Below are 25,437 nucleotides of genomic sequence, written 5' to 3' on the forward strand. Positions count from 1 at the left end.
GTGCAAACAGAAGTTTAAATATATTTAAACTAAATATATAGACGCTCCGCTAGTCTAGTTAACACTGTTACTTCAGTCTTGAATGTCACATGATTCTTTAGAAATCATTATATTATATTAGATTAGAAATATATAGGTCTCCACACAGGCACATATTTCTATACAACTTCTATATTCTACTTTGTTTTGAGTAATATCTGTGAAATAATCAGTACTTTCTAAAAAGAAATCACATCTTTACACATTTTTTTATGTAAAACTTAGGGATGAGTCGCGATCTTCCAATAGTCGAATAGTCGAACTGCGTTCGAAATTCGATCATAAAATAGCTTTTTCGAATATCATTATATATTTTCGCGCAATTCCAATGTGTCGTAATTGACGGCGCGCCAACTCTCACAGATCACACAGCAGGGTATTTTCCTGTCGGGGACACAAGGTGTCACTAACATGAATGAAACTCCCTACTGCGCGATCTAGGATACCAGTGTTTTATACTGTGGCGAACAGGACGGCCGAGGGACGTGAGAGAATGGCGCGAGGCCGGTGGTGCGATTGATAATGAGCAACACCTGTGAGCACACCGGTCTCGCATCTCTCACGGAGGAGCGGAAGCATAAAGGAGGAGCGACGACGTTGATGATCGAGAGAGGAACAGGCCTGATTTTAGTTGTGTTTTTGTATTTGTGTTTTATTTTAGCCAGCAGTCGTCCGCGAGGGGCTGCTGGCCGTTATGTTTTAGTTTGGGTAAGCCAGCAGTCGTCCGCGAGGGGCTGCTGGCGGTATTTTAGTTTGTTTGTTTTATTTTAAATAAAGTTTATTTTGATTGTTCGCCGGTTCCCGCCTCCTTCTTCCCTGAACATTGCTACACTGGTGCCGAAACCCGGGAAGAGGGAGGAACGCGCTGTCAGAGAGTCCTCGCCGCTGTGGGGAATCCGCGGTGTCATCGAGCATGGTGCGCGAGTCGCCGCCGCTCGCCGTGGGCCGGAGCCTGCTGCCATCCGCCAGAAGGGGAGGAGCAGGGAGCGGGGGACTCGCGGCCATGGACGCTCGAGGCGGTGCGCTGGAGAGAGTTGCCGGTTGGACGGTCGAGCTCGCTGCCGGCCGCCTGTGTATTGGAGGGGCGGCTGCCATCCGGGAGGGAGAGGAGGAGTCGCCGCCGCTCGCCGTGGGCCGGAGCCTGCTGCCGTCCACCAGAGAAGGGGAGGTGCAGGGAGCGGGGGACTCCTACCGTCTGCCCAAGGCACCCGAGGAGCCGTCGCCGTCCACCGGGCGGCGGAGGAGCGTCGAACCGTCCACCGAGGGCCATCCAGCGTCACCGCCAGGCACCGCGGAGGAGATCGCCCAGCTGGTGGGGGACCAGATGGCAGCGCGTTGTGGGAACCGGACCATTTTTTTTTTTTTTTTCCTCTCTCCCCTCTCTCGATCTGTCGCTCCTCATGCTTCCGTCTCCATTTCCCTCGGCTTGTCGGTCCATACCCCCCAGGGATCGCCGCCGCCGGGGGGGGGGAGTAGGCACAGGCTCGTGGGTACCCCCCGGCCTGTGAGGGGCGATGGGGGTATGTGGCGAACAGGACGGCCGAGGGACGTGAGAGAATGGCGCGAGGCCGGTGGTGCGATTGATAATGAGCAACACCTGTGAGCACACCGGTCTCGCATCTCTCACGGAGGAGCGGAAGCATAAAGGAGGAGCGACGACGTTGATGATCGAGAGAGGAACAGGCCTGATTTTAGTTGTGTTTTTGTATTTGTGTTTTATTTTAGCCAGCAGTCGTCCGCGAGGGGCTGCTGGCCGTTATGTTTTAGTTTGGGTAAGCCAGCAGTCGTCCGCGAGGGGCTGCTGGCGGTATTTTAGTTTGTTTGTTTTATTTTAAATAAAGTTTATTTTGATTGTTCGCCGGTTCCCGCCTCCTTCTTCCCTGAACATTGCTACATATACATAGTGTAAACAAACAAAAGAAGAAGAGCACCGTGACCGTTAACTCTGCGCCCAACAGAGGTGGGTAGTAACCTTTACTGTCTATGTAACCGTCTATGGAAGTAACAAAGTAGGCTACATTTACTTCCTTACGTTGGGGCGACGTTCCTCTCGTTACTTTATTTTAATGCAATAAATGCTGTTAAATGCGTAGTTTATTCCAAGTGCGCTGTATCTTTTTTATGGGCATGAGTGATGCTCAATTCACAAATGAATCACTCTTTTGAGTCGATTCTGTTCAAAGACTTCATCAAACAAGTTGGCAGATCTGTCTAAATCGGTTTGCGAATCAGTTTGATTGATCTGTTCAGTTTCCTGCACGCACTGAATCGTCTGAAGCGCTTTCAATTCACACACGGAGTCGTAACAGGAAGATTTAAGAACATCAAGAGCGTTTGAATGTAGTGGCCGTGGGCCTACAGTCTAGTGAAAGCAAATCTGCAAATGCATCATATTTTTGCCAGCGATGAAGATCTAGTTGAACATCTTCGTATGATGTCTGTGAATGAATGATTCCACAGGACGATACATTCGAGTTAATTTCATTCAGGTAATACATTTTACAACCAAACAGATTATTACGCGACGATAGCACTACTACAAGTATGATGACATTATCCGTTTTTTGGACATATTCATTTATAGGCTAAATTAAATAAGCTACCATTGTCCACAGTTTATGAAATGAACACCCACCATCCCGCGGTAATGTGTGTGTATTGCGCAGTGGCATCACACGAATAGTTTTGATTGAAACTAATTTGTTTAAAAAGTAGGCTATTGCAGTAACAAGGCAGGTTCGCATATAATCATTATGTCATAATGTCATGATGACATTATTTTTTTTATCTAACGAGCATCTGGTTTGGCGAATGCAAAAACGGACTGTCGTGCTTATTGTTTTTTTCTTCTATGTTAACTATGTTAAAAAAACGACGAAAACATGTTACTTGTTCAATTAATAAACAGGTTGTTTAATGACAAATCGCTAAAGATGAAATTGGCCTCCCTTTCTGTCATTGTGAGTGTGCGTTTTTTTTTTTTTTTTTTTTTTTGGATTTTCGAACGATAATCGACTTTTGCTCCTCGATTTTCGAATGCAATTTTTGGCAGAAATTCACATCCCTAAAACTATTTTTTTCACACTTATATTATTGAGGTATAATCTGTTCCAGTTAAACCCACTCCTAAACAACATGTAAAACAAAACAAACTGTGGTTGGTTACTTAAAATGTTAGTTCGGTCACTTCCTGTAACCTATGCTTGACCAGAACAAACTGCAATATGTACAACGCCATAGTCTGGCTAGGAGAGACTAAGAGATGTCAAGTATTTCACTTTTTATGGTTGGGATAAAACCTGGGATAAAAATGGAAGAGATAGCATAGGATTTATCGTGTGTCACTTTATCTGCCATAATGAAATTGATTGGAGGTTAAATTGGCTGGAATAAATGGCCAGAAATACAATTCCAAGAACCCAAGGGAAAGATTTTGAACTCTTCACGCTGTATATTCGAGTTGAAGCTTTGGGTGATGCCGTCTTGCCTGCCACAATGAAATCTTCTGCGTTGTGAGAAATGTTTGACATTTGAAAAGTGGCCTGAGAAAAAGAGAGTGAAAGTGAAAGGTTAGAAATGTGTGGGGTGTCGTCAGCCTTGGGACCAGCGGCTGAAACAAATCAGAGCGGAGGTGTTTGGGCTTAGAATTATGATCCTCTTTGTAGCCCTGAGAGCGCCATAAAGAACGGACTTGTGACACAGAGAGATGCTGTTTTTGGGACGATGCTGCCTCCATCTGCCGAAGCTACGTGCTTTATAGCGTGCAACCTCCATATCGCAGCTCCCCAGGGCCGCCACAAAACATTGCACTTTTTAATTCTTTCTTTTTTTTGTGTTAGTCCTCTGGGGCACTGCGAATTATGTCATGATCTTGTGGTGAGGAAGAAGACTTTATTCATCTATAATTTCCTGATGAGAGACTCATTATGTATTACAGCATTAAAGGAATGTTCTGGTTTGAATGAAATATAATCTTTATTTGAGACGTAATGTTAACTACCACAGAAAATAGCTTTGACTTGTCCTGCAGTTTCTTATAAAGAGCAAGAATCATGGTTACAGTTATAGGTGACCGAATCTTATTTTCTTCATTAACTTGTATTAAACCCATTCCTTTGTTGCATCGTTCAGTAATTATCTTTCCCATCACCATCCTCTCTTCTTCTTAAAGACACTGGGTCCACAAGGCCTCACTTGTGTTTTGTCTCAGTGTTGATTTGAAATGAATCACTGAAGGTGTATCTCTCTCTGAAGGGATTATTATGTGTTCAAACTCTTGTTGTGAGACGCAGCACCATACCAAAACTTCATTATATTTTCACACCTTTCAATGCTTCACTCCCTACCTGAGGAGAGAGAGAGAGAGAGAGAGAGAGAGAGAGAGCCAGAGAGAGAGAGCAAGAGAGAGAGAGAGAGAGAGAGAGAGAGAGAGAGAGAGAGAGAGAGAGAGAGAGAGAGTAACACAATAAACCTCTGTTTCTATTCCAGACAGCTGCTTGAGTTTCTGTTGGTCACCATTCAGTCAAAAACATGCAAATGAGACTCTCTGAATCAGCATGACATCTTTTGTACTTGTATCTCAAAAATAAGAGGGAAAACAAGCAAACAATAAATACAAGAATAAGAAAGATTGGGTATTACTGTGTATCATTTTATTGTATTATGAGATGTGGTCAACTCTTGCTGTGTAAAACATGTGATATTGTTTTCCGCTCCTGTTCTTCAGAACTTCAGTCTTCAGAACTTATATGATGCTAAAGAGACACGTGGGAAGAAATTTATTGTAAACCAGCACTGCAGTGAATTTCCTATTTTTGCTTTTTCTTCATTTTCTGCACCATTGTCTGCGATTATTTCAGTTCAAATCACTTAAAATATAGACAGATTGTTACGCCCCGTCTAGGGGAAAGGACGCAACATAAAAAAAGAGGAAACGATACGGTTTATTTTAAGGGGAAAGCAAATGAAACAATATTTATTGAATTTTAACAGGTTTATAATACAATTGGGGACTTTACGTCAGGAGCCGACAGCCCAAAATAACAAACAAAAAGTAATTTGTGTGTACCTCTTACTGCCCTACACAAAATAAAATAAAATAAAATACAATTACTATAATCAAGATTATAAAAAAGTTGAGATAGGAAATCTCCTGTGTTGCAAAATTGCAATTCAAAATCTAACTCTCAATGATGTCATTGTAATTCAAATATACATTGAAATCGGTCTTTTTTGCATTTATCTGCATATTAAATTGTCCTTGGTCTTGCATTTAATCACCTTTAGCTGCCTTTATGCTGCAAATGTGGCACATGGCATGTGCTTGTCTGTTAGAGCAAAATGTTGTCTCATACTGCCTCTATCAGTACAGATCTAAAATTATAACAGGAAAGAACTTTAAATTTAGGGTCTGATTCATTGAAGCATTTGGCACACTCCGTCTGCTTGGCAGATTATCTTACATTTGATTGGCAGAGTGATCTGATAAGCTCCATCAGAGACTTAGCGGAAAATGCAAACAGGTAAATACGAACAGGGATTTTACAATGATAGAGGTAAAGAAAAAAAACCTTAGAGAAAGGTGAATGATTGATTCTATGCTTTAATTAAGCATGAGTGAGCACAGATGTGGTAGAGCTTCCGACTGTTGCCTACATACTTTTTCTGAAAAATCAGATTGCATGACTGTAATGCAACTTGTGGGAGTTATGTACACAGATTTTAATTTGCCAGGAAACAAAAGTTTAAAAGATAGCTTTTGGGTTGATATTGTGTGCACAATATGGTGCCACAATATACTGTAAAACATGATCGCAATTTTAAAGGTAAAATGCGGTAAAAAGGGTTAGGTAACAATCTGTTAATTGGTTAACTGTAAGTTACTTTACTGCGTATGGAGAAACTGTAATACATCTTAACAGAACATTTCAAAATGCTGTTAAATTTACAGTTTTTGGAAGTGAAAAAGGACACATCATCTTATAATTTACAATTTACCCATAAATTGACATTACGAGAATTCTCTGTGACTCTTAAAATTTAATGTTTTTTCAAATAACTTTGTTTCTTCTTAGTTTATTTCTTTCTTCTCAGAATATATGTATATTAGGGTTTTGTTATGTCTTAGGTAGTGAAATTAATGTTTATTGGATTATTTTAATATCATGTTGCCATGATGGTGTTTTGTATTTGTGTGCATGACTCTGTGCACCTTCTTTATATTAGTATTTACCTCAGCTTGTGGTAAAGAGACTTGTTTTTTTGGTGGTTGTCAGTGTATTATAAAGGTACAAAACAGATTTTAGTCCTAGTCAGTAGGTTAGTATATCAATTAGTATATCATTGTTTTTTTACTGTAAATTTAAGTTCAATCCATAAAACCCAAAATGTTTCTACATTATTTTTTACAGTAAAGTTCCAGCACCAAAAGGTGCCTATTGATAATAAAAGATTATTATTTTTGTTTTCCAGTGTAACTACCAAATGTCTTTGTGTATAGATCTGCCGCGATAGTCAATAAATCAATTAATCACACAATAAAAAAAACTAGAAAAAGTTCGTCGAGACAAACTTTAAGTTGGCTTGTGAAAGTTTGGAACAGAAAGTTTAAAGAAGTTTAAAGTAGTTTGAAGTTTACATTAGTTTAATATGTAAATTAGTTTAAAATGTAAATTAGTTTGAAGTTTAAAGTAAATTGAAGTTTAAATTAGTTTATAGTTTTAATTAGTTTAAAGTTTAAATAAGTTTAAATTAGTTTAAAGTTAAAAGTAGTTAGAAGTTTAAATTAGTTTAAAGTTTAAAGTAGTTTGAAGTTTAAATTTAGTTTGAATTTCAAAGTAGTTTGAAGTTTATATTAGTTGCTAGGGTGTTCTGGGTGGTTGCTAGGGTGTTCTGGGTGGTTGCTATGGTGTTGCTAAGGTGTTGTAAGGTATTTTGGGTGGTTGCTATGGTGTTGTTAGGGTGTTTTAAGGTATTTTGGGTGGCTGCTAGGGTGTTCTGGGTGGTTGCTAGGCAGTTGCTATGATGTTCTAGGGTATTTTGGGTGGTTGCTATGGTGTTGCTAGGGTGTTTTAAGGTATTTGGGGTGGTTGCTAGGGTGTTCTGGGTGGTTGCTATGGTGTTGCTAGGGTGTTATACGCTATTTAGGATGGTTGCTAGGGTGTTGCTAGGGTGTTTTAAGGTATTTGGGGTGGTTGCTAGGGTGTTCTGGGTGGTTGCTATGGTGTTGCTAGGGTGTTATATGCTATTTAGGATGGTTGCTAGGGTGTTGCTAGGGTGTTTTAAGGTATTTTGGGTGGTTGTTAGGGTGTTATGGGTGGTTGCTAGGGTGTGCTGTGTGGTTGCTATGGTGTTGCTAGGGTGTTCTATGGTATTTTGGGTGGTTGCTATGGTGTTGCTAGGGTGATTTAAGGTATTTTGGGTGGTTGCTAGGGTGTTCTGGGTGGTTGCTAGGCAGTTGCTAGGGTGTTCTACGCTATTTAGGATGGTTGCTAGGGTGTTTAAGGTATTTTGGGTGGTTGCTAGGGTGTTCAAGAAAGAAAGAAAGAAAGAAGAAAGATTAGTTAGAAAGAAAGAAAGAAGAAAGATTAGTTAGAAAGAAAGAAAGAAAGAAAGAAAGAAGAAAGATTAGTTAGAAAGAAAGAAAGAAAAAGTAAAAAAGAAAGAAAGAAAGAAAGAAAGAAAGAAGAAAGATTAGTTAGAAAGAAAGAAGAAAGATTAGTTAGAAAGAAAGAAAGAAAGAAAGATTAGTTAGAAAGAAAGAAAGAAGAAATATCAGTTAGAAAGAAAGAAAGAAAGAAATATTAGTTAGAAAGAAAGAAAGAAAGAAAGAAAGAAAGAAAGAAAGAAGAAATATTAGTTAGAAAGAAAGAAAGAAAGAAAGAAAGAAAGAAAGAAAGAAAGAAGAAAGATTAGTTAGAAAGAAAGAAAGAATTAGTTAGAAAGAAAGATTAGTTAGAAAGAAAGAAAGAAAGAAAGAAAGAAGAAAGATTAGTTAGAAAGAAAGAAAGAAATAATTAGTTAGAAAGATTAGTTAGAAAGAAAGAAAGAAAGAAAGAAAGAAGAAAGATTAGTTAGAAAGAAAGAAAGAAAGAAAGAAGAAAGATTAGTTAGAAAGAAAGAAAGAAAGAAAGAAAGAAGAAAGATTAGTTAGAAAGAAAGAAAGAAAGAAAGAAAGAAGAAAGATTAGTTAGAAAGAAAGAAAGAAAGAAAGAAAGAAAGAAAGATTAGTTAGAAAGAAAGAAAGAAAGATTAGTTAGAAAGAAAGAAAGAAGAAATATTAGTTAGAAAGAAAGAAGAAATATTAGTTAGAAAGAAAGAAAGAAAGAAAGAAAGAAAGAAGAAATATTAGTTAGAAAGAAAGAAAGAAAGAAAGAAAGAAAGAAAAAGAAAGAAAGAAATAAAGAAAGAAAGAAAGAAGAAAGATTAGTTAGAAAGAAAGAAAGAAAGAATTAGTTAGAAAGAAAGATTAGTTAGAAAGAAAGAAAGAAAGAAAGAAAGAAAGAAAGAAAGAAGAAAGAATAGTTAGAAAGAAAGAAAGAAGAAAGATTAGTTAGAAAGAAAGAAAGAAAGAAGAAAGATTAGTTAGAAAGAAAGAAAGAAAGAAGAAAGATTAGTTAGAAAGAAAGAAAAAGAAAGAAAGAAAGAAGAAAGATTAGTTAGAAAGAAAGAAAGAAAGAAAGAAAGAAAGAAGAAAGATTAGTTAGAAAGAAAGAAGAAAGATTAGTTAGAAAGAAAGAAGAAAGATTAGTTAGAAAGAAAGAAAGAAAGAAAGAAAGAAAGAAAGAAGAAAGATTAGTTAGAAAGAAAGAAAGAAGAAAGATTAGTTAGAAAGAAAGAAAGAAAGATTAGTTAGAAAGAAAGAAAGAAAGAAGAAAGATTAGTTAGAAAGAAAGAAAGAAAAAGAAAGAAAGAAAGAAAGAAAGAAAGAAAGAAAGAAAGAAGAAAGATTAGTTAGAAAGAAAGAATGAAAGAAGAAAGATTAGTTAGAAAGAAAGAAAGAAAGAAAGAAAGAAGAAAGATTAGTTAGAAAGAAAGAAAAAGAAAGAAAGAAAAAGAAAGAAAGAAAGAAAGAAAGAAAGAAAGAAGAAAGATTAGTTAGAAAGAAAGAAAGAAAGAAGAAAGATTAGTTAGAAAGAAAGAAAGAAAGTAGAAAGATTAGTTAGAAAGAAAGAAAGAAAGAAAGAAAGAAAGAAAGAAAGAAGAAAGATTAGTTAGAAAGAAAGAAAGAAGAAAGATTAGTAAGAAAGAAAGAAAGATTAGTTAGAAAGAAAGAAGAAAGATTAGTTAGAAAGAAAGAAAGAAAGAAGAAAGAATAGATAGAAAGAAAGAAAGAAAGAAAGAAGAAAGATTAGTTAGAAAGAAAGAAAGAAAGAAAGAAGAAAGATTAGTTAGAAAGAAAGAAAGAAAAAGAAAGAAAGAAAAAGAAAGAAAGAAAGAAAGAAAGAAAGAAAGAAAGAAGAAAGATTAGTTAGAAAGAAAGAAAGAAAGAAAGAAAGAAAGAAGAAAGATTAGTTAGAAAGAAAGAAAGATTAGTTAGAAAGAAAGAAAGATTAGTTAGAAAGAAAGAAGAAAGATTAGTTAGAAAGAAGAAATATTAGTTAGAAAGAAAGAAAGAAGAAATATTAGTTAGAAAGAAAGAAAGAAAGAAAGAAAGAAAGAAAGAAGAAAGATTAGTTAGAAAGAAAGAAAGAAAGAAGAAAGATTAGTTAGAAAGAAAGAAAGATAGATTAGTTAGTAAGAAAAAAAGAAAAAAGAAATATTAGTTAGAAAGAAAGAAAGACAGAAAGAAAGAAGAAAGATTAGTTAGAAAGAAAGAAGAAAGATTAGTTAGAAAGAAAGAAAGAAAGAAGAAAGATTAGTTAGAAAGAAAGAAAGAAATAAAGAAAGAAAGAAGAAAGATTAGTTAGAAAGAAAGAAAGAAAGATAGATTAGTTAGTAAGAAAGAAAGATAGATTAGATAGATAGATAGATAGATAGATAGATAGATAGATAGAAAGAGATAGATAGATGGATAGATAGATAGATAGATAGATAGATAGATGGATAGATGGATAGATGGATAGATAGATAGATAGATAGATAGATAGATAGATAGATAGATAGATAGAAAGAGATAGATAGATAGACAGATAGATAGATAGATAAGTTCATTAGTACATATAGAATGGTAGTTTAATTGAGTCTTGGGCTTCAGGGAGTTTAGATTTGAGTTTTTGTGTTGTACACTGCTGGGCCACCGTAGCCTTGGCTCAATTTGAACTGTTGCAATGAAAGTCAATGGGATTTTTATGATTTTTAATATTAATTTTTAAGAAATCTGAAAGTCAAATCAGTCTGAAAAGATATAGCACACTAAGTCAGAACAGTCTGAAGGTCTGACCCGAGTTTGGAGTTTGTAGAGTTAAAGCTCTAGGAGGAGTAGCAGTCAGAAAATTTTGGTTAAGAAAAAGAAGAAGAAAAAGAATAATAATAAGTTTAAATAGGATTTCAGTAAGTTGGCTTTCACAAGCCAACTTAATGAGCTCGATAATTTTTCTGGCCGCGATAATTTCCACTTGCATGCTTGTTTGTTTTCCTTATCTCTATCTCTCTCTCTACCAATGAGACTGGATGACAACTCTCGGGGAACCCTCTTGTCAGTTGGATATTCTTTTGTGTGGGGAGGCGGCGCTTGTCAGTCACATGGCAGGGTTTCCCATACGCTCATTTATTTGTGGCGGCCCGCCACAATATCAACGCTGACCGCCACACATTGATTTTCGAATGTTTTTTTTATTATTATTGTTTTTTTTACTAAGCCTATTTAAAATCGTATTTGATTGCAGAGCGCCGTAGCGCATTCGCTCAGCAGCATATTCGCTCAGCACTACCTCTCGCTCGTCCCTTTCTCTCTCTCTCTCTCTCTCTCACTCACCCGTACTTCTCACGCTCTCTCTCCCTCACTCGCTCGCTTGCTGGACATAGACTGCAATTCACTTTTGCTTTATTTGAACAAAGCTTTATCATGGTGAAATTATTTTTCAAAAGTTTTTTGCATATGGCTTGTTGGGATTTTTTTTTTTTGTTTGTTTGTTTGTTTTTTTACAACTGGCAGTTTTGCCTGTTATGGAATGTATCACTATTCATGTCTAAGCCTAATGTTTAATATTTTTTGAAGTGCAATTTTGTTTACATCCATTTTATTTATTGTTTTTGGTATTTATTCAAGTGCATTTTTTGTTAACAGAGGCTGAGAGTTTTCCGTTTTCAGTGTTAAAGGGGTCATATAATGCCATTTTTGTACAAGCTAATATGAATCAACAAATGTTGATATTATGGTGTTATCTGAGACTTGGCTGGGTAGATCTACTCCTGATAGTTCCCTTACGAAGGGAACTCAACGATGCGTCCATCGACGCCATGGGAACGCCCCCAGCGTGACTGCGTCTGAAGCATCTATGTCAACTAGTCCAATGGAAAGAATGAGCGTCACGGGCGGGTGACGTCATGACCAGGATATGATAAAAGCACATCCGGTGCAAACCGGCATTAGCTTCTGTTGCCTCAGCAAGCGATCTGTGTCAAACTGTCTGTTATATTTACTGTTGTCTGTCTGATATATATATTTATGGAAACTAAACAATTGCACAAACTCTGTGTTCTCCCTGCTCGCGCTATTTAACGAGTAGGGACACACACGAGCTTTGTGTGATGGGTTTGGGAGTAGAGCATGCGGTATCAGCCTCCGAGGGGGCTGATTGCCAACATTGTGAGAAGCTTTCGCTTCGCATGCTCCGCTCCCGCCTGTCACTTTTCGAGGAAAGTGGCCGGGCTCGCAATTCTCAGGGTGACAGGTCCCGCGTCTGCCGAGGCAGCGCGGAGAATGCATTCCTGTGGATCGCGAATAGGATCTCTTTACGGGGTTGGAGACGGGTCCGCGGATCTTATCTCCTCCCTTTCCACGAGGGATCCAGTGCTCTCTCGCCGGTCTCGGAAGCCCGCGCTGCGGTCTCTTCCGCCCGGGGAGAGAGAGAAATCAATGCTTCAGTGCTCTACCTCCGAGGAGGTAGATGTGCTGGGCATTGAAAGTGACACAATCATGGGGGAAGTGAATTTGCCATCTCTTTCCCCAGCGTATGAGAAATATATATAACCTATATATATATATATATATATATATGATAGTTTATATATTATATATAAAATAAAGTGAATATATATAAAATATATATATAAAAATAATAAGCTGGTGGAAGTGTTTACTAAGGCTGTAGATAAATTAAATATTTATGGCCAGCAGAAATAAGGGGGCACTCGTCCTAAAAATAAAATAGATTAAACGAGTTTCCTTCCCTCTGTTTTTCCACCTCCATCACGGGGCCTTCCATTTTTCCCGATCTGCACAGCGAGCTGTCTAGATCATGGAAAAAGCCTTACTCCTCTTGTCTTTTAGCCCCCACATTCATGTATATTCAGATATTTGGGGGTTAAGAGGGTATGGCTATGGGGCAATACCCCGGGTAGAACAGACGCTTGCGAGCTATCTGTCTCCCGGTTCAGTATTGTACCTGAAGGCGTCGGCTTCTCTCACTAAACCATTAAAGAAAACTATTTTTTAATCTAGTGGGAAAAGCATATATGGCAGTGGGTCTAGCATGGGCCTGCTTGCACACCATAGCAGTGCTACAAGCATATCAGGCTGACCTGCTGCGGTATTTGGACAGAAGTGAGGGAGTTTGGCCCGATGGGGTTTGAGAACTCCGTCGGGCCACAGATTTATCTCTCAGGGATGGCAGCCCTTGTGGTCACTGAGAGACACCTCTGGCTCAATTTGATGGGAATCATAGAGAAAGATACAAGATAATCTCTCCCTCGCTATGTCCAACCCCCTGGGGCTGCTGGGCGTGAGCAGCTCCAGCCGTCTAGTTTCTCATACACAACACAGCAGCCAAAGCCTTCAAAGCAGAAGCCGGATCCGAGGACCGTTCTTCACGCTGAGAAGGCTGCGGCTCAAAAGAAAAAAAGGTCCTGATGTTCACGCATCAGGCCTGTGAGGACAGCCCCGACCGAAGTGGAGCGGTGTACACCTCATTTTACGGTGCCCGTTCCATTTCGGGGTCCTCACGAGACCGTTCTGCCAACCCTGCCACCCTCGGTGCTTCAGGGCGCAGCGGTCTCCAGCGAGTCGCTGATGCTATGCTGCGGCACAGCATCGGTTTCGCGCCCTCTGAGGGGGGCCTTAGAGCGGCCAGTTCAGGTAGTTCCTGCCATTATGTTTCAGGCTCCGGAATTGGCTGTCTCGATAACACCAGAGACCAGCCTCGAGAGGCTGGTTCCCTTAGTAAATTTTCTGGCAGCGTGGAAGCTTCTGCCGAATATTTCTCATTGGGTCCTGCAGATTGTAGAGAAAGGATACAGAATCCAGTTTGGTTCTCGTCCTCCTCGTTACAACGGGGTGCTGCCCACAGTGGTGCATCCCGAGCAGGCTCTGGTAATGGAGCAAGAGGTAAAGGCCCTGTTAGCAAAGGAAGCTATAGAGCAGGTGTACTCACCCGACATTGCGTCGGGTCTTTACAGTCGTTATCTCATTGTTCCAAAAAAGGATGGAGAGCTGCGTCACATACTAGATCTTCGTCTGTTGGAGTGTTTGGTGCTGGAACTCAATTCCAAAATGCTGACACTCAAACAGATCGTGACTCAAATCAGATCCGAGGACTGGTTTGTCACGATAGATCTAAAAGACGCATACTTCCATATCTCCATCCTCCCTCAGCACAGGAGGTTCCTGAGGTTTTCTTTGGGGCAAAGAACACCAGTATCAGGCACTTCCTTTCGGTCTAGCTCTATCACCCCGCACATTCACGAAGCGTGTAGACGCAGCTCTGGCCCCGCCAGGCTGCAGTGCATATGCATTATGAATTGCATAGATGACTGGCTGATTCTAGCGGAATCAGAACAGTTAGCGGTTCGGCACCGAGGTGTCGTTCTCGCTCCTATGCAGATGTTGGGGTTGAGGCTCAATGCCAAGAAGAGTGTGCTTTCTCCAGTACAGAGAACCACTTTCCTTGGTGTGGTATGGGATTCAGTGACGATGCGGGCCACTCTGTCGCCCGTTCGTGTAGCTGCTATCCTAACAGCCACAAAAGAGCTGAGGCTAGGCCAGTCACGCACTGTAAAACAGTTAGAGAGACTGTTGGGTCTTGTGACAGCAGCGTTCAACGTGATAACTTTTGGCCTGCTGTACATGAGACCTTTACAGTGGTGGCTCAGGACCAGAGGGTTCTCCCCGAGGGGAAACCCACTTCGTATGATCAAGATCACGCGGCGGTGTCTCCGCACCTTGGTTATATGGAGGAAACACTGGTTCTTAACCCAGGGTCCGGTGTTGGGAGCTCTTTGCCATCGAGTTGTGATCTCGACAGATGCTTCCCTCACCGGCTGGGGAGCGGTATTGGAAGGCCGCTCAGCTCAGGGCTTGTGGAGGAGTCATCATCTCTCTTGGCACATGAATTGCCTAGAGATGATGGTCGTCTTCAATGCGTTGAGACATCTCCTCCCAGACCTGAGGGGCCATCATGTGTTGTTCTGGTGACTGTTAGGCCTCAGGGCAGCAGCGTCCAATGTGATACCCTTTGACCTGCTGTACGTGAGACCTTTACAGAGGTGGCTCAGGACCAGAGGGTTCTCCCTGAGGGGAAACCCACTCCTTACGATCAAGATCACGCGGCAGTATCCCCGCGCCTTGGTTATATGGAGGAAACTCTGGTTCTTGACCCACAGACAACACGTTGGTGGCCTCTTATTTTGGTCCCTCAAGAAATTACGCTGTCTGAGGGCAGTGTATATTCCGGGGGGGGCCAGAATATTGGAGCAGACACCCTGTCGAGGCAGGGGCTGAGGCCAGGGGACTCCACCCCGAGGCGGTGGAGCAAATATGGGAGTTTTACGGCCAGGCAGAAGTGGATTTGTTCTCGTCTCAGCATACGACGCACTGTCCACTCTGGTTATCCCTCACTCAACCAGTCCCCTCGGGGCTGGATGCTATGGTGCAGACGTGGCCGAGGCTACGTCTGTACGCATTTCCCTCCGTTGCTCTGCTCCCAGGAGTTCTGGAGTGAATCCGCCAGGATGGAATAAGCCTATTTAGTAGCACCACCCTGGCCGAGCTGAATTTGGTTTGCGGACCTAATTTTTCTCCTCGACGGACCTCCCTTGGAGGTCCCGATCAGGAGAGACCTTCTGTCTCAGGCAGGGGATGCAATATTGCACCCCCGGCAGGGGATTTGGGAACTGTGGGTTTGGCCTCTGAGGGGGCCCAACTCATAGAGAGTGGTCTCTCAACCGAGGTTGTTTAGACCATTCTAAGCTCCAGAGCTCCCGCTACGAGGAAACTATATTCACTATTTCGAGAGTTTTTCACTTCTTGGTGTTACCAGCGTCAGTGGGATCCGGTTAACTGTTCAGTAAACACAGTATTCGAGTTTCTGCAAGAACGCTTTGTATCAGGTCTATGTCCTTCCACGCTTAAGGTATAATATGTGTGGCGGCCATTGCGGCTTTCCACGCCCTGGTGGGTAGTACATTTTTGGGTCGAGACCCCCTGATCACTCGTTTCCTTCGTGGCACTTTGAGGCTGAGGCATGCAACTTGCACTAAGGTGCTGGCTTGGGACCTTGCAATAGTTCTAGTAGGCCTATCTGGGGCTCCCTTCGAGCCCTTAGATTTGGTCTCAGAGAAGTTCCTTTCTTTTAAGACTATTTTCTGCTAGCTATTTCGTCCCTATAAGAGTCAGACCTTCAGGCCCTTTCGGTCCCCACCTGCCTTGAGTGCACCGGGATGGCCAAGGCAATCTTACCCGAAACATGGATATGTTCCAAAGGTGCCTACCATTATTCCGAGGCCTATTGTGCTGCAGGTTTCTGTCCTCCCCCATTTTTCGGACCAGGAAAAGCTGAACCTCTTGTGCCAGTGCGAGCACTGGACACTTATGTTCATCGGACTTCTCTGTCGAGAAAATCCAACCTATTGAGCATATAGATAGTCGAGACTATTCTTCTTGCTTGTGAGTCTTCTGGCCAACCATTTGGTGGTCAGGGCTCATTCCACTAGGAGTATGGCTTCTAAGCGTATTATCTGGAGTTCTCTCCAAGACGTTTGTGATGCGGCGGGCTGGTCCTCACCGCTCACACTCATGAGGTTTTACAGCTTGGACCTGGATGCTGCCCCAGGATCCCAGGTGCTTGGTGCAGTGTGACAACAGGCTGACACTCAGGCATTTGAAAGTCTGGCGCTTTGGGTATTCTCGTTCCCATGGCGTCGATGGACGCATCGTTGAGTTCCCTTCGTAAGGGAACGTCTCAGGTTACTATTGTAACCATAGTTCCCTGAGAACAGGGAACGAGACGATGCGTCACCCTGCCATACTTCCTGCATCCCTGTGATCGGCTTGCTTCGGCAATTTTCGAAGCTAATGCCGGTTTGCACCGGATGTGCTTTTATCATATCCTGGTCATGACGTCACCCGCCCGTGACGCTCATTCTTTCCATTGGACTAGTTGACATAGATGCTTCAGACGCAGTCACGCTGGGGGCGTTCCCATGGCGTCGATGGACGCATCGTCTCGTTCCCTGTTCTCAGGGAACTATGGTTACAATAGTAACCTGAGACGTTATATTTATATGGAGGGGTATAATTTATTTCGTACTGATCGTCGTGCTAAAGGTGGCAATCTATGTAAAAAATTGTTTGCAGGCATCAGTACAATTATCCAAGTCTGTGCCTAGACAATTTGAATTGCTAGTGTTAAAAATTGAATTATTGCAAAATTATTTTATGACAGTTGCGGGATGCTATAGACCTCCTTCTGCGCCAAAGGACACATTGTCCTCATTGTCTGATTGTTTGACTTCCTTAAAATATACTGAGTTGGCTTTAATGGGTGACTTAAATTGGGATTGGCTAACATCTGTATATGATCAAATTAAAAGTTTTTGTGACTCAGCGAATCTGACCCAAATTATAGACTCACCCACTAGGCCAAATTCTAATGTGCCGCAGAAATACAAAGCTAGTGATCACTGCGTTATTGCTGGTGTGAGAGATGCCAGGATATCTAAATGTAAATCGCGTATAATAATTAAGAGAAATCTGAAATTGTTCTGTAAACAAGCCTTTTTTATTGATCTTAATCTTTGTGACTGGACCAGAATGAATTTGATACCAGATCCCGAAATAGCGTTGAAATATTTTAGATTACTATTTTTTGACATTATAAACAAGCATGCTCCTTTTAGGAAATATAAGATTAAAGGGCGTGATAATCCGTGGTTTTCAGAGAAATTGTCTGATCTAATTCATGAACGTGATCTTGCTTGGTCAATTGCAAAGAAATCCAAAAATAGCTCAGACTGGCAAAATTTTAGGCACCTGAGAAACAAATGTGTCTCTCAAATACGTAAAGCAAAATCAGATTTTTATGTAAATGAAATATGTGATAGCTCCGCTAATCCATCAAAATTTTGGTAAGTTATAAAATCACTGTCTTCTGACTCTAGGGATACTGTTATGCCAAATATATTGAAGTTACACGATGAAATTATTAAAGACAGGAAAAGTATTCTAGATTCCCTGAATCAGCACTTTATATCTTCTGGGTTGTTGTTTGAGCATGCAACAAAACAGAGGAGACAAGAGGATTACTCTTTGTCTAGGGAAAATGTACCAATCGATTTTTATCTTGTTCCTATTGGAACCAAGGAGGTGTATGATGCTCTTATAGGGTTAAATACTAAGAAATCCGCTGGTCCTGATGGGTTGGATCCATACTTTTTAAATATTGCTGCTGAACATATTGCAGAACCTTTAACACACATGTTCAACCTGACTATTGAAAATGGATTAATACCAAGTGTTTTGAAGTCAGCTTATGTCACTCCTTTATTAAAGGGTGGTGACTGATCAAACCCACATAATTATAGGCCAATATCTAAGCTATTTGCTTTAGCCAAGGTTTTAGAAGAGCTTATAAGTGACCAGTTAAAAGACTATTTACTAACAAAAATATTTTAAATGATTCACAGTAGGGTTTTCGTAAAAAAACATAGCAATGTCACTGCCACTATGAAAGTGTTAAATGATTTTATAAGTGCTATTGATTCTAAATAATATTGTGCTGCACTGTTTTTGGATCTTTCAAAGGCGTTTGACACAGTTGACCATTATGTCCTGTCTCAGAGATTGGTGGATATTGGAATATCTCCAAAAGCAGTCAAATGGTTTGATAATTATTTGAGTGGCAGAACACAAAGTGTTCGTGTTGATGGTGTGTCCTCAAACTCATTACTTATACAAAATGGTATCCCCCAGGGGTCCATTTTGGGTCCAATTTTATTTACTATTTATATAAATGACTTGTGTCAAAATGTATCAAATGCAAAGTGTCATTTTTATGCGGATGATACTGTTTTGTATTGTTCTGCTCCAGCCTTGACAAGTGCTATTGAGGACCTGCAATCTGCTTCTAAAATTATTCAGAAGAATCTGCAGAAATTGAGGCTTGTACTAAACTCAGATAAAACTAAAATGATGTGCTTTTTCTAAATCAAGGAAAACAGAAGATGCTTGTCCAATTGCTACACTAGATGAGAAAGTAATTGAACGAGTATCAGTCTATAAATATCTTGGTTTCCTTTTAGAAGAAAATTTGTCCTTCAAACAGCATATAGAGGTTCTAACAAAAAAACTTAGAGTAAAGTTGGGTTTCTATTATAGAAACAAAGTCTGTTTCTCTTTTAGTACGAGAAAAACACTTATACAAACAACATTTATGTCAATGCTGGATTATGGTGATATTTTATACATGCATGCAAATAAATCTTCATTGAAAATGCTGGATTCAGTATATCACGCAGCACTACGATTTGTAACTAATTCCAGTTTCCGTACTCATCATTGTAGCTTGTATGAGAGTGTTGGTTGGCCATCTCTGCACAATCGCAGGCTGGAGCACTGGTATATTTTTCTTTTTAAGGCCATACTTTGTAAACTGCCTTCTTACTTATGCTCTCTTTTGTCTATTAAAGTCACTACCAGGAAATGTAATCTTAGATCATATGGGCAAACTATGTATGAAATCCCACGAACGCGCACTGTCTTCGGTGAAAGTGCCTTTAAAGTTTTTGCACCATTTTCCTGGTATAAATGGCAAAATCAGCTAAAATTGGACTTTTTACCGACAATGACACAATTTAAAATGAGGATAATGGACTATTTGAGTACTAGTTGCACATGTGCTGTTACTGAGAGCGGCTGGTGATTATGTTGAGAGTATGTTAAATTGCCAAAATGTACTTTTTTCTTGTTTGTTTTGTTTTTTGTTAATGTTTGTATATGTATTTTTTAATTTGGAACTATTATTCTGCTGTCTTGGCCAGGACTCCCTTGAAAAAGAGATTCTGAATCTCAATGGGACTATTTCCTGGTAAAATAAAGGTAAATTAAAATAAATAAAACAAAAAATTCTTTAGGGTCTAAATTAAAGGTTTGTAATATACTTTAATTAAAACTTCTCATTAGTATTGTAAGAAAACACTTATTTTACCTGGTCAAAAACAGCTCTGTTGTCAGCATGTCATTTAAGTGTATGTGTCTTTAAATGATAATAAGCTTTGCTCACCCCGCCCCTCTGTTCTGTGTGTACACCGTTTGTAACACAATAACACAATAACCATAATGCGTTGTTCATTATAAACGTGGGATTATGAATTATATTGAGAACGTTGTACATAGAAAACATGCCGTAATGTACCCTGAGTGTAAACCTTAGCCGCATTCATCGTGAAGCTAGCGATTTGCAAAGATTAATATAAATATTAATATAAAGGTTAATAAAACGTTACACTCACTTCAGTTCTTCAGGAGGTGCAGCAGGAACACGAATAGTTGGTTGGTACCGATCCTTTTTTCAGGAGCAGCTTCTTAGCAAAACCAGCTTTATACTGACCCTCCTCGTTTATAAAGCAGTCTGGTGTGTGAAATGATTTGCACAAACATAAAAGCATTTACGTTGATCGTGGGGAATATTCCCTTCGAAAACAAACTCAGCCACTGCGTCTTCAGCGGTTCGGATTTAGGAACATTAAAATGACTGCTGTGTTCCTTATTGTACCCAAGAATAGAACACCACTTCGCTTAGACTCCATTTTGCTCACAGACAGTGCTCCAGCGTACTTTTCGGCACAACACCGGTCCCGAGGGCGGGTCTGTGTTGAAACGCTGCTGTCAATCAACAATCGTGGGAGGGGCGTCCAACCGTGTGACATCACACGGTCGAACAGCTCAATTTGAGGCAGGGGAAAACATATAAGGAGATTAAAACAAAATCACTGGATGGATTTTTATCATTATATGATGGTTGTGTACAGGCACTGCCAACACACATTTGAGTACAATCAAATTGTAAAAGTGCATGTACCATTATATGACCCCTTTAAATAGTCTTCTTAATCTTTGAAAAGGTGTATCTGCATTATTATGCCATTATCATTATTTGAGATGAAAATGGTCTCAGAACGACAATGTTATCGTTTATTAATATTGTCATTTATCGCAATAATTTTTTGGACAATTTATCGTCCAGCAAAATTTGTTATCGTTTTGTGTATTTGAGTTACTAATTAAGTGTGTACTAGACTAGTACAAACTTTCTGACCTTTCAAACTTTATGCTGCAGCTCAAAGGTCTGGCTACTAAGACTGCATCTCATTGGTCAGGAATGCCTGCATAGCAGTAATCAAGTAAAGTTGTGGTCTTGCAGCTGAACAGTTTTATGTCTGATCCTGCAGTTGTTCAGGAATGGGATTTTACTGAGGTCACAGTCCTGCTGTAGTGCCATTCTGCCCTTGAGCAAGGCATTTAGCCCTGAGTTGCTCCTGTGGGACCTTTTGTGTTGGATACAAATGTCTGCTAAATGACAGATTTCAATTTCAGTGATGACTTGTTGACTTTTTGGGTCATGTTTTAAGAAGAGTTCAAATAAGTCGCCCCTGAGCACAAAAAAGGCATTTCCACCATCGCTATTACACCCTGACACTCACAAACAGACAATGGAGTTGGAAGCAATTGTGTGAATGTGAGCCAGAGGGGCTACAAATGATTCCTGTTTTTCAAATGGTAAAGCATAGTGTTGAAAATTTGTATTTAAATGAGAAGGCAGGTTGTTTAAAAAAGCAAAAATGGGCATTTCTCAATCAAATAAGTACACATCATAAGTGATGCCAATTTTCACAGCTCCTGAGTAATTTGTTATTTGCGGCTCGGCTCAAGTTTTACAGCTTCAGGGCTTGTTTCTGGGTGGTCTGGTGCCAACTGAACAGCTACTTTTGAGATAGTCAAAAGCTTTGTCATCACAAGAATAAATTACATAAAAATATAGTGTATATTTTAGTGTATATTTATAACATAATTTTCTCTCTGAATCTTTCTCTTTTTTTTCTTGCTGTACCATCTGTTGCACTCAGAACATTGACTTACTCTCTAAAGACCCTTGGCCTTAATTTAATTTGTTTCTGTAAATAAATGATCTTGTTGAACGAGATAAAACAAAAACCAGGGGATACTTTAAATTACTACAAAAATAAGTTTTGACTTGGAAAAACATCTGAAGTGTCTCTGAAATTAAATAAACATAAAGATAAATCTCTTTCTCTTTTCTCTCCGCAGTGTGTGAGAGCAGAGGTGGAGGTAGTGATCTTGTGTCCAGGTTCTCCTCATCCTTGCCCACATACCTTCCCGTGTCCTGCCAACTGCAGGGTGCAGAGTCATCCTTCTTTCTCCGGGAGGCCACACAGGAAGTGATGCGTAACGGGAGCTTGCAGACACGCAGCGAGCCTCTCTTTCTCCACTTGCCCGATGCTGGCTCCACTTCCCTGTTGTCAGTCAACTGTAGCTATGGCAACCTCACTGTAGAGGCGCCAGTACCACCAGAGCTCCTCCAGGGGGCGCTCCCACGTTCATTCCACACCTCTACACACCTCACGTTGGGCTGGAAGGTGAGAGCGCACCTGGTGAGCAGGAGGATAGGAGTTGATCGCCCTCAAATACAGGTGTTGTTTTACCTGGCAGGCCGCAGATGGGAGGATATGGATCCTCCTGCGGAACTACTCCCGTGTATCCGTGTCGTTGGCATCCGTGATCCAGGGGAAGGTTCTGTGTCAACCGCTTGTCGCCTGGAGGGAAACATGGGTATCTGTGTATCCCAGCTTGCCATCCCTACGACTTGGTTCAACGCTCCTCCGCCACGTAGACGCACACAGGAACCCGTTCCCATCACGGTTGAGTTGCACTACTCCATCCTTCCTACAGAGACCCTGGGAAAAGAGTGCATAGCAGGTAGGGCACAAGGAAAAGCTGTAGGTCAAGAAGGGGATATGCAGAGGATTGGGACAGTAACTCTCTCTTCTGGGGACAACAAAGCGCCTAGAAACCGACTTAGACTGGATGGAGACATCGAGATTCTGGCACCCCCGATCCCAGTTAAACAGGGACAGACTGTGGGATTTCAAGTACTAATGAATTCTGCTGCCACCACTGAGCAGTTCACACTGAGGTAGGACAAAATACATGCACACGCCTGTATAAAGTTTGCATGTCTTGTGCTCCTGTTCTCAGTAGGGTTGTAAAAATATTTAATATTGTATTGTTTTGTATCGACCGATATGGATAAATTAAATAATCTTGAATATTGGCTGATAACTAATATGGTATCTCTACCATAGTATTGGCTGATAACTAATATGGTATCTCTATATTGTGCATCCCTATACATTTTATATGCAGTTTTAGTAGTCTTTGCTTTTTCTGGCAAGTCTAGTTTTGTGTTGTTGATAGAGAGTGTGAGAGGAGAGTATGTCTTTCCGTTGCAGCTGAGACGATGTGAGTGATTGTGTGCATGGTTCCATTGCATCTTTATGTTGATCGCATTGTCACAAAAATAGTTTTTGTTGGCCGCTGGATTAATTTCAGGATGGTTTGCAAGAATTGTGGCTTGTATGAGAACACTGTAAATCAGGGGTGTCTAATATTTCTTCTCGACGGCCATGTTTCCTGATGGAGAGTTTAGCTCCCTCCAACACATCTGCCATGAAGTCTTTACTAATCTTTAAAAGCTTGATTAGCTCGTTCAGGTGTTTAATCAGAGCTGGAGCTGAACTCTGCAAGATGGCGGACCTTTAGGAGTAGAATTGGAAACCTCTGCTCTAAATTAACTCTGACCACTTAGGCTACGTCCACATTAATCCAGATATATTTGAAAATTACGTTTTCATTTTAATGGGGCCATGACATTGATTTTTTAAAATTATTTTAATATGTTCCTTGAGGTTCACTTATAATGTTAACAACTTTTTTTTCGTAAAAAAACAAACACAAATATATGCATAAAAACGATTATTTTCAACCCTCATTCTGACCCTCTGTCTGAAATTATCCATTTTTAAGGGGCGGCTCCTTTAAAGCTTTTCAGTGAACAGCCACTGTTATGATTGGGTAACATCACTGCAAAGGAAACAGTATCAATGCCCATTCGCTATTGCACAAGAGTTAGTGTTTTGAAAACACTATAAAACCATAATTTACAGACAAAGCATTATGAAATAATTTACTTGTGGTTTGTGAGGCAGTTGTTGTCAGATCAGTTGGCTGCTTAATCAGCGTGGAGTATATTAGGGTGCTTTCACACTGGCAGTTTAGTTCGGAACGTGGCACGGTTCGCACGAAAAATCGCTAATGTGAAGTAATGTGAACGGACCTGGGTGCGCACTGGGGTACCGAACCCCAGACTACCTGGAGGAGGTGGTCTGAGTTCGGTTGCACTCAAACCGTTAGCGTGAATGTGAAAACATCATGAACTCGGGTGTGCACTTGTTCTGGAAGTAAAGTAACCTACGCATGCGTTTTAGCTGATTATGATGTATTTAGTTAAATAAAACACATGTTAGTTATAACAGACATGATAGAACATAATAGTGTTGATGATTTACCTTGGATAACGCAGCAAATGAGACCAGTGTGAAAGCACCCTTAGAAACTGAACGCGCATCTGTATACTGTTACCAGTGTAGATGGCGTCAGTGATTATAATGGGTTCTATTTGCACGACATTACGTTCACATCCAGTGTAGGCAATTGTGAGCCGTTAATTGACTGAATGCGAGTGGGTGCGATGGTGTAAAACTATTCGTCAATATCTTGCTGTGGAGGCAGTCATATTCAAATGTATTTACGTTTTTCAAAATTGCTCGTCCAAAACGTCTGAAAAGGGTTAACTCACCTTGCTGTGCTTGTGTAAAACTTTATAAAAGCTCATTGAGATACAGAGAGACCAAACAGAATAATATTCTCACGCTATTCATCTGGCATGACCATTTTATTACCAAAATATCTCACCACTCACAGGTGCATATAAGGTCACACTCAAAATCGTCATTACATGTATGATCTTAAATTCAACTGTCAACATGTTTTGATGCGGGACAGCTATTGCAAATAAGTGTTCTGTCATCTTTTATGTGATATAAAGATTGTACAAAGTAACATTTATCTTTAGCAACAATATGAAAGCAAATAGCAGACACAGCAATGGCAGTACAACCACAGACATACAGTGTATTAGTACAATATGCATCACATGACTAAACATACGTTATTTGGAATACCTCTGTTTTCACAGTGCACACTACAATGCAAAAACGTCGTTTCCACATTCATCCACTTAGGTTAGCGTCTTCAACAAAACTCTTTTTGCTGGACAAAAACGTCTCAGTGGACGAAAAAACAAAATGTAGAGAAGATTATAACACAATTGTGAACAATCATTGTTGATTTCAAAAATTGCTATTTAATCGGAATCAAGCAGTCAGAGCAAAATATTTACACTCATAGAACTCCCATAATTCAATGCTAACAATACACATGCATGCAGTGTGGTGAACTTTAAAGTCAGTTCACAAATAAACATACTGCTGCTTGCTCACTTACTGGCAGCTTTTCATCCTGGAGGCCTTAGGGCTTTCCCAGACATGATAGATTAGACTTATTCATCAGCGCGCAGATAAAGCAGAGCTCCAGACTATCGCCGTACACGTCCCACCAGCTCCGCTCCTCTCTATCACTGCTGTTGAGTTTTATAATAGGCAATAATTTGTCTCCGGCATCAGGACATAAGGATCATTAACATGGATGAAGGAGCGTACATTGAGGTTGTTTCAGGGGGTATAACATCCAAGTCTATAATCACTGATAAGATTTTAGGTGGACATCCGTACACAGTCAATATTACTGATGTAGGTGGGCAACATTTGCTTGCTAAAAATAATAGTTTACTACTTAGGCCAAGAGACATCTTCTCGTTAGTTTTATTT

General features: G+C 40.3%; 1 protein-coding gene and 1 long non-coding RNA gene across 2 annotated transcripts in view; one reads left to right on the plus strand and one right to left on the minus strand.

Annotated features, from left to right (window-relative positions):
• Positions 1-25,437, plus strand: part of LOC143749079 (transmembrane protein 132C) — a 381,695-nt gene that overhangs the window by 94,279 nt on the left and 261,979 nt on the right. Inside the window, exon 2 of the mRNA XM_077241521.1 lies at positions 21,740-22,625. Coding sequence (XP_077097636.1) covers positions 21,740-22,625 — 886 coding nt within the window. The remainder of the gene's footprint in view (positions 1-21,739; positions 22,626-25,437) is intronic.
• On the minus strand, positions 4,174-22,278 carry LOC143749081 (uncharacterized). Its single transcript, XR_013206877.1, has 3 exons — positions 22,135-22,278; positions 21,805-22,061; positions 4,174-4,385 (listed from the first exon to the last, which is right to left on the minus strand). It is a non-coding gene; the product is annotated as an uncharacterized LOC143749081 (long non-coding RNA).

The sequence above is a fragment of the Siphateles boraxobius genome, unplaced genomic scaffold (genome assembly GCF_051911475.1).
Source record: "Siphateles boraxobius isolate OS27281-9 unplaced genomic scaffold, OSU_SipBor_1 24, whole genome shotgun sequence".
In the NCBI taxonomy this organism is placed as follows: domain Eukaryota; kingdom Metazoa; phylum Chordata; class Actinopteri; order Cypriniformes; family Leuciscidae; genus Siphateles; species Siphateles boraxobius.